We start from the raw sequence: 9,681 nt of genomic DNA, 5'->3' as shown, positions 1-9,681 counted from the left end.
TCTATCAAGAGTCAAACTAAGACATCAAAATTTGATCACCGCTACCCAACAACCCAGTACTCTCTTATCTGAGACCCTCCTGTATCCCAAACAACCTTTCTATTTTGGGTTGTTAGTCTTAAGAATTATCCCACCCAGAATGTTCTGCAGCTCATAAAATCCTTATCTGAGCTGGGTGTGGTGGCGCACGCCTGTAGTCCCAGCACTTGGGAGGCAGAGGCAGGCGGCCCTCTGTGAGTTCAAGGCCAGCCTGGTCTACTTAGTGAGTTCCAGGACAGCTGGGGCTACAGGGAGACCCTGTCTAAAAAAAGACCAAAAAAAAAAAAAAAAAATCCCTATTTGTGTATGAAGGTTGGAGTGGTTGTATACATTTTTACATAGTTTGCAGGTCTGTAGCAATGTCTAATGGAGTTTGAGAGCTGTGAATCACAAGAAAACCTCACACTAACAGAAATGGTTCTCAAAAATAATTTTTAAATGTTTGAGTGTATTGCCTGCATATAAGTACACCCATGTCGTGCAATGCCCGTGGAGGACAGAAGGTATTGGATCCCCTGGAACTGGAGTTTTGGATGGTTGTTAGCTGCCATGTGGGTGCTGGGATTCAAATCCAGGTCTTCTGCAAGAACAAACAGTGCTCTTAACCGCTGAGCTATCTCTCTAGCTCCCGAATACCAAAATTTTTGAGGAGGAAGCATAAAAGTTTACGTAATGTTAATTAGTAGAGGTGATGAACTTTACCATTGAAATCTACCCAATGACTTTGTAGACATACACAGGCACCAAGGATCCGAATGCAAACGTTTATGACTAGTAATGATCAGATACATACAGATGAGAGACGCATGCACCAACATCTGTGTTAGTGGCAAAAAACGAGTCTTTCTGTAGGAAACAGTATATTTTGAAATGAAATGGAGATCTTTTTTGAGGGTTAAAAACTCATTCAATTTTGTGTCTTGCAGGACTTATGCTGAGTTCAATATTGTATAACTGTACTGATTCAACAGTGAACCTAGAAATTTTATAGCCACTTTTGGGGGAGCTGTGTCTTTGCTCTGGAAACTGTTATTGGGCATGTTAAAGCTGTAACAACATGCTTCTTCTTAAAAAATAAAATATAGTATTAAAAAATGTAGGGAAAAAAATTTTAAGCTTTAGTTTTGGATTCCATTTACAGCTGGTATATTGTTTTAACTGACAGATTCCACCCCCATACAAAAACACAAGCCATCTCCCCTTCTGAAAAATGATTTTGTTTAATAGTGCACTTCATTTATACTACAGGATGAGCAGGGTTGGGAGAACACAACGGAAAGCCTTGAGTTGGGAACACTCAGGGAATACCACCCTAACCCACCAGGGAGCTCTGCTGCCAGATTTGAGCCTCAACCCTCCTCCTCTAGGCTTTGCTGTCTGTGTTAATCCTCGGATGCTGAAGTCAGAGGTGGAATCAGAGGTCCAGCTGCTGGGGGCAGATGTTAAAGGTGATAAAGCAGGAGAAGCTGGCTGGGTGAGCTCCCTGAGAGTATCCTTAGTAACTAAAGGTTGAGACTAAATTACTTTTCATCACAGGAATGGGAAGAGGAAGAGAGGACAAGAATCAGAGGCCAGTCCTAGAGGCTTCTGATTTGCTACCTCAGGTTATTTACTGCTGTGAGGGGACTCCCAGTCAGTCCTGTTACAAGGGAGGATGTGGGTCTGCCTCCAGTATCGCCAGACTGCTCTTGCAAACAGGGTAGCACTGTTCCAAGAGCCCTAAAGGATAGTCATTACAGAAAACCTTGTTGGGGTCCCCCTACCAGTAAAATAAATCCCTCAGCACCAAGTTTCCTTAATTCATGAAATCATGAATCAAAACAGCCCTTGTTCAGTCTTTCTTTGTGGGCAGGGTCTCACTATGTAGCCCTGGCTAGCTTGGAACTCACTATGTAGACCAGGCTGGCCAGAACTCACAGAGGTTTGGCTGCCTCTACCTTCAGAGTGCTGGGATTAAGGGCATGGGCCACCATGCCTGGTCCTTTGTCCAGTCCTAAAGCTGGGTTGAGGGCAGTGGCGCTGAACTACAGCCTCTATTTTCCTTCTCAACACTAAGAGGACCAGAAGACCCTTTCCACTGCACTGCCTTCTGTGCTCACCATACTGACTCCAGCTAGTGGAATTCTTGGAGTTCTTGTTCCTACTTTGCTTCCATCCCACCTTGGAAAGAAAGGCTCCTCTGGTGTCAGAAAAATGGTTTAGTGCAAAACCCCTTCCAGAACGGGTGACTGGTCACCAAGCTTCCTTCTGTTCCCAGTGCCTCATCTACTACTTGCCTCACAATCTTCAACATTGGTGTCATTCCTGGGAAATCCACCAGATTGCTGATCACTGCTAGAATGATTTTCCCAATCTGCCAAACTCTCTAGAGTGAAGGTTTGAGGTGGGACACATCCTAGATTGTTCCTACTTATAAAATAAGGCAAGAGCTCTTTGGACTTGGGAAGTGACAATGGTGTGACTCTCATGTAGATTCTCTGTTTAATTCAGCAGAAACTCTGAGAGAGCCCTTGTTCACACCCATTACATTCAAAGGCTTCTCTCCAGTGTGAATCCTCTGATGGCGAACAAGAGCTGAGCTATACCTGAAGGCTTTCCCACACTCACTACATTCATAGGGATTCTCCCCTGTGTGGATTCTTTGATGCTGAATAAGGCCTGAACTGTAGGTAAACTTTCCTCCACATTCCATACATTCGTATGGCTTCTCTCCAGTGTGGATTCTCTGGTGTTGATAGAGGTGTGAGCTCTGGCTGAAGGCTTTCCCACACTCGTTACATTCATAAGGTTTTTCTCCAGTGTGGATTCTCTGATGATGAATTAGGGTGGAACTTCTACTGAAGGCCTTCCCACATTCATTGCAAGCATAAGGTTTCTCGCCAGTGTGGATTCTCTGATGGTGAGTAAGGGTGGAACTCCAGCTGAAGGTTTTTCCACATTCGTTACATTCGTAAGGTTTCTCGCCAGTGTGGATCCTCCGGTGTAGAATGAGAGCAGAACTACAACTGAAGGTCTTCCCACAATCATTACATTCATAAGGTTTCTCACCAGTGTGGATTCTCTGGTGTTGAATAAGATGTGAGCTCTGGCTGAAGGCTTTTCCACATTCACTACATTCATATGGTTTTTCCCCAGTGTGGATTCTCTGATGTTGAATAAGGTCTGAAGTTCGATTAAAACTCTTGCTACATTCATCACACTTATGGGGTCTGTCTCCCACGGGAAGCCTCTGATGGGAAATAAGGTTGGAATTCATAGTGAAGCTGTTCCCAAACTCATTATATTTCTCATTTCTTTCTCCCATGTGGGCAAATTTCTCAACCGTCACTTGGCCAAAATCTTTTATTTTCCTATTCAGTCTTTCTCCAGAGGAGTTCCCTAACTGCCTCTTCAGGCTGACTTCCTGTTCATAGGCTTCTTCTAACTTAAGACCCTGAGAAATACCCTTTGAGAATCGTCCCAATATCTTCTTACATGATCCTGTATCTTCAGAAATTACTTGATCATTTTCAGTTTTAGATTCACCATCTGGCACAATAAAAAATAAGAATGTCACATGTTATTTGCGGGAAAAAGAATAAAAGTCAGGGGCTGAAGAGATGGCTCAGAGGTTAAGAATGTTTGCTGCTCTTCCAGAGGTCTTGAGTTTGGTTCCCAACACTCACATCAGGCAGGTCACAACTGCCTATATCTACAGCTCCAGGGGATCCACAACTTCTGGCCTCCGCTGGCATCTGCAAACACGTGGCATATATTCACACAAAAACACACATACACATAAATAAAAATAAATCTGAAAAAAAGAAAAAAAACCAGAGGACAAAATAATCACAGACATTTGTAGTACTAAAAGCACAAGCCCCTTACAGACCTGAAAAGTGGCCTTAAATGTACAACTACAGCAACACATGGGCTAGGGAAACAGGGAGGAAACAAGGCAGAAAGCAAAGTCAAGGAGAGAGTTGAGGATGCACTGGGGGTCGGGAGGGAAGACGGACCTGATAAGCTGGGAACAAAAACTAGATAAGGAAGTATGTGTTGCTTAATAAAGTGGTAAAGTCTTCAGAGGTCAGAGGCTGTAGACGTAACTAGGAGAAGGGTGATGGGTATTGCAAAATGTTAAGAATGACAAAGGTTGCCAGGCATGGTGGTGCATGTCTTTAATCCCAGCACTCAGGAGGCAGAAGCAGGCGGATCTCTGTGAGTTCGAGGCCAGCCTGGTCTACATAGTGAGTTCCAGGACAGCTGGGGCTACAGGGAGACCCTGTCCCAAAAAGACAAAAAAAAAAAAAAAAAAAAGAATGACAAAGGGACATGTCTGTAATTCCAGCTTGTAAGAGGCTGAAGCAGGATGATCCTGAGTTTGAGGCCAGCCTGGGCTACCACAGCAAGACCCTGCATCACAAAAACAAAAACAGCCGGGCATGGTGGTGCATCTCTTTAATCTCAGCACTTGGGAGGCAGAGGCAGGTGGATCTCTGTGAGATCAAGGTCAGCCTGGTCATTTAGTGAGTTCCTCCAGGCCAGCTGCGACCACAGGGAGACCCTGTCTCAAAAAGACACAAAGAAAAGCAGAAACAAAACAAAACCCCCCAAAACCAAAAACAATGAAGTATGTGGGTGGGGCAAGTATAAGAAACTTAACAGACTGCTGAGGAGAAAGATGGGAAAGAGGAAAAACAGCAGAGCGAGCATCAGCAGAGGATGGCCACTAGGGACCAGCAGGTGAGGACAGTCCTGTCCCACCACCTATGCCACAGGCAAAATAGTTTAGTCCAGCTCTGAGCCCTAAGCCTAGAAGGCTGTGCTATGCTGAGGCTGTGTAAATAAACCTCTGGGTCTGGCTTCTTGATTTTCACTATTTACAGAGTTCTAAAGGAAATTCCAGGCCTAGAGGGTGATTGTAGAGGGTACAGAGAGCATTCTCAGCTTATCAAATTTTTCACAGTAGACAGGACAGTAACTGAGTAGGTAGCTCTCAGGACTTTTCTCTTCTCAGAACCCTCAGCACTTCTTACCCCAGCAAAGAAATCATATCAGTATTCAGAAATAGGAACCCTGTTCATGAGGAAAGACACAGCCATATTGAGTGTCCCAGAATACAGCTAGACCCCAGGTCTGCAGGAGATAGAAAGGAAAGGTATGGGGCCACCTCAACTGGCAGTTAGGAAGATGCCTTGGCACTGTTTAGGAAAATGTTCTCACTGAAAGTGTGGTAAGAGATGAGAAATTAGTCCTAAAGGCTAAGAGGGTAATTTCTCTTTAAAACAATGTATTTCTTTTTAAAGATTTACTTTACATGCAGGTGTATACGTACACACGTGTGTACAGATATCTGGGGAGGCCAGAAGAGGGCGCCAGGTCCCCCGGAGTTTGGGTTACAGGTGGTTGTGAGCCACTCAACATGGGTTTTGTTAACTAAACCCTGGTCCTCAGGAAAAGCAGCAAGGGCTCTTAACTGCTGAGCCCTCTCCAGCCCTCAAACAGTCCACTTCTATTTAAGGGGTACATGAGATCCCAAATGAAGCAAGAGGTTCTAGGGGTAATTCAACAGAAAGAGGAGAACAGAGAGCCCCAGAATGTTCCCTTAGACACAGAGCAGCACCTCACGCATACAGGAACCCCAACACACTAATCCAGAAGTCTCTTGAGAAGCCCTGAGAATACAAGGACAAAATACCAGATTTGGTGTTAAAAAGGTGGGGTTCAGCTGGGCATGGTGGCGCATGCCATTAATCCCAGGACTAGAAAGGCTGAGGTGGAAGGGTTATAGAGAATATAAGGCCAACCTGGACTACAGTGTGAAACCCTGTCTCAAAAAATATAAACAAGCTGGGCGTGGTAGTGCATGCCTGTAGTCCCAGCACTCAAAACAAAACCCAAACAACAACAACAACAACAACAAAAAGCCCATAAATAACAAGAAAAAATTTGGAGCTCAAGCTTTGCCACTAACCAGCTCTATGACTAGGCACAAGGCATTTGAGATTTTTTTTTTCTTTTTGGTCTTTTTGAGACAGGGTCTCCCTGTAGCCCCAACTGGCTTGGAACTCACTATGTAGACCAGGCTGGCCTTTAACTCACAGAGATCTGCCTGTCTCTGCCTCCCAAGTGCTGGGATTAAAGGTGTGCACCACCAGGCTGGGCTGCATTTGAGATTTTTTTTTTAAAGATTAATTTTATTTATTTCCTGCACATATGTATGTGCACCAGTGTGTGTGCCTGGTGCCCATGGAGGCCAGAAGAAGACATGAGATCCCTGGAACCAGAATTACAGATAGTTGTGACCTAACCTGTGGGTGCTGTGAGCTGTACTTGGGTCCTCTGCAAGAGCAGCAAGTGCTCCTAACCACTGAGCCATCTCTTCAGCCCCACTTCCCTTTTTTGAGGCAGGTTTTCATATAGCCCAGGCTGACCTCAAACTCATTATGTGGCCAACATTGAACTGTAGATCTTCCTGCCTCTGCTTCCTAAGTGCTGGAATTATAGGCATGCGCACCATGCCCAGCTGGCATTTGAGATTTCTGACCTCACTTTAAACGCTTATAAAATGAGGATAATATTAACTACTTAACTATGGAATTACTGTGAGGATTAAATGAGCAGATACATGAAACCTCTTTACAAACTGAAAAGTATTCTATAAATGTGAGTGATTAATTTTGTTTTTAATTTTTAAAATTTATTTTTATTTTATGTGTATGAGTGTTTTGCCTGCATGTCAAGTGTACCCATGTATGAAATACCCAAGGAGGCCAGAAGAGGATGTCACATCCCCTGGAACTGGAGTTACAAATGGTTGTTAGCTGTCATGTGGGTCCTCTGCAAGAGCAGCCAGTGCTCTTAAATGCTCTGAGCATCTCTCCAGCCCCAATGAGTGATAATTATTATGGCTGTTAGAGGTTTCTGAAACTGAGTCAATGGCTAGCCGCTGACCTCAGGGACTAGACTACACACTAGCAAACACAGAAGTCAAGTTTTGTTGAGAAGACACAAGTCCTTACCCAGAGAGAACACATTTCCGTAATTCTCCAGCATCACATCCCTGTACAGGTCCCTCTGCGCAGGCTCCAAACGCTTCCACTCTTTTCGAATAAAGTACACAGCTACATCCTCAAAAGTCACCAACTCCTGAAACAACATGGCCGAGCATGCAATTTCAGAATGAGGGTTGGGACTGGCAGCACCAAACAGCAACCAGGACGGGGGTGAGTAATGTATCTTTGAAAAGCAGGGAGAGGAGGTCAGAGCAATGACAGCATGAGGGTCCACAATGGGGTGCCTCATTGATGGCACAGTGGTGAGTACAGCTGCCTTCCAAGCATCCACAATGGAAGTAAATTTTGTTTGTACATTTATTTATTGGGGGGGGAGGGAGGACAGGGCAACAGTACATGTGTGGAGGTTAACTTTTGGGAGTTGTTTCTCTCCTCCCACTTGTGAGTCCCAGGGATTGAACTCAGGTCGTTACGGTTGGCAGTAAATACTTTTAACCACTGAGTCATCTCATTGGCCCTATAATCATAGTGTGGATGGACAGAATTGGGGTTTAAGGTGCTGAGTGGGCTGTCACTCCATAGAAACCATCCACAAAATGGGAAGGAAAAGAATGAAGGGAGCCATGGCTTACCTGGGACTTGGCCTTTAGGAGTGCAGCAGCCAACACCTCATCCCCCAGGCTGTCCTTGTCAGGGAAGGAAGGGACTTTTGAAGAAGGGAGACCTGAAGGACAGTACCAGGGCCAGGAGTCAGTCTATCTGCTTCAGACCCAAGAACACATCTCTCACCAAAACCACCCCGTCTCTGCTTTCATGACTACTTGTTTTTATTCTTGGCAGTGCTAGGGATTGAACCCATAACTTTGTGCACGCTAAACAAAGAGCTCTATCAGCAGCCCCACAACGATTCATGAGCATTGTCCAAGCTGGGCCACAAGCAGGGTATGTTCTCATTACTCCTGCATCATTTAACTCCTGTGGGAAATTCTTTCGTTTTTAAAAAATTTTTTGGCTTATTTTTGTTTGTTTGATGTGCATGGGTGTTTTGCCTGCATGTGTGTAAATGCACTTGTGTAATACCCATGGAGGTCAGAAGAAGGTGTCAGATCCCCTAGAATTGGAGTTTCAGACAGTTGTTAGCTGCCATGTGGCTGCTAGGAACTGAACCTGGATCCTTTATAAGTGCAGCCAGTGCTCTTAACCTCGGAGCTATCTCTCCAGCTGCCTGTGGAAAATTCTTAAGCAGAGAATGAGCAGTTTCCCTCAAGCCCTGACAGAAGACACAACGCCCACAGCCCCTCTCCTTTTCTTCACCCCTAGACCAAATCTATATGCTACAAATGTTTCCTAGCTCTGCATTTGACCACATAACTTTCCCTATGAGCCCTGAATTTAGATGTTTGTCTCTTAGGGGCTACCCCACAATACATAACTAGATCTGACAAAGAAAAAGGAAGGGAGCTAGACGCATTTTCCTAGTAAACATGGCAACAATATTCCCTGTTGGAACAAGGGGCTGGGGATGGAGCTCAATGGTAAGTGCTTACTTTCCATATGTATGGCCCTGGGTTTCATACCCAGTACCATGGAAGGCATGTCTTCTACACAACCCTCTAAGAATTTTGGTTTTTGTGTGTGCACACACGTGTGTTATCTGTGTATGTCTGAGTGTGGGCGTGTGTATGCGATGATGTAGCATGTGGAGGTCTGAGGACAACATCAAGTATGGCTGGCTATGTAATCTGGTCTACATAGCAAGTTCCAAGCCAGGTGGGGCTACAGGGAGACCTTGTTTCAAAAAGCCAAATAAAAAAGGGGGGGCTGGAAAGATGATTCAGCAGTTAAGAGCACTGGTTTCTCTTGCAGAAGAATCAGGTTCAAATCCCAGCACCCACTTGGCAGCTAATAACCATCTATAACTCCATTTCCAGGGGATCCAACTCCCTCTTCTGGCCTCCTTGGGCACTGAATGACACGGGTGCATTTATATACATGCAGACAATACACTTGCACATAAAATAAATAAATTTTTAAAAAGTTGTAATTAGGAGTTGGAGAGATGGCTCAATAGTTAAAGAGCACTGGCTACTCTTGCAGGGAACTCAGGTTGGGTTCAAATCCCAGCACCCACATGGCACCTAAGAACCATCTTTAACTACAGTTCTAAGGGATCCAACACCCTCTTCTGGCCTCTATGGGTACTGCAAGACACAGGTGCACTTACATACAGGCAAAACACTCATACATAAAAAAATATTGTAATTAAACCCATTATTTAAAGGTGCTTACTGCCAAGCCTGACAACATGAGTTCGATCCCAGGGCCCATATGGTAGAGGGAGAGAACCAATATATGAAGCTCTCCTCTGACCTTTATAAGGAGTGCTGTGGCACATGTATGTCTAAAGACACACACATATGCACAGGCACACACACAATAAATATTTATTTTGGGTTCTTTTTTTTTTTGAGACAATCTCCCTGTGGCCTCAGCCTGCCTCTGCCTCCTCACTGCTGTATTGAAAGGAGTGAGCCAACAAGCCCAGCAGAATAAGAGTTCAATAAAATTTATTTTGGGCCAGCAAGATGGCTCAGCAGATAAAAAAGCACTTGCTGTGTAAGCTTGGCAACCTGAATTCAATCTC

The 9,681-nt window shown here is 44.6% G+C and overlaps 1 protein-coding gene across 1 annotated transcript in view; it reads right to left on the bottom strand.

The window, feature by feature from the left end:
• Window positions 1-1,240: 1,240 nt before the first annotated feature.
• Znf3 (zinc finger protein 3) overlaps window positions 1,241-9,681 on the bottom strand; it is a 14,089-nt gene continuing 5,648 nt past the window's right edge. Inside the window, exons 3-5 of the mRNA XM_008832397.3 lie at window positions 7,670-7,761; window positions 7,044-7,170; window positions 1,241-3,567 (exon numbers count right to left, since the gene is read on the bottom strand). Coding sequence (XP_008830619.1) covers window positions 2,504-3,567; window positions 7,044-7,170; window positions 7,670-7,761 — 1,283 coding nt within the window. The 3' untranslated portion in view covers window positions 1,241-2,503. The remainder of the gene's footprint in view (window positions 3,568-7,043; window positions 7,171-7,669; window positions 7,762-9,681) is intronic.

This window comes from Nannospalax galili, unplaced genomic scaffold (genome assembly GCF_000622305.1).
Source record: "Nannospalax galili isolate Female #2095 unplaced genomic scaffold, S.galili_v1.0 scaffold675, whole genome shotgun sequence".
Taxonomy (NCBI): Eukaryota; Metazoa; Chordata; class Mammalia; order Rodentia; family Spalacidae; genus Nannospalax; species Nannospalax galili.
The sequence above is the reverse complement of the archived record's forward strand: the minus strand, read 5'-3'. Positions and strand labels throughout refer to the sequence as shown.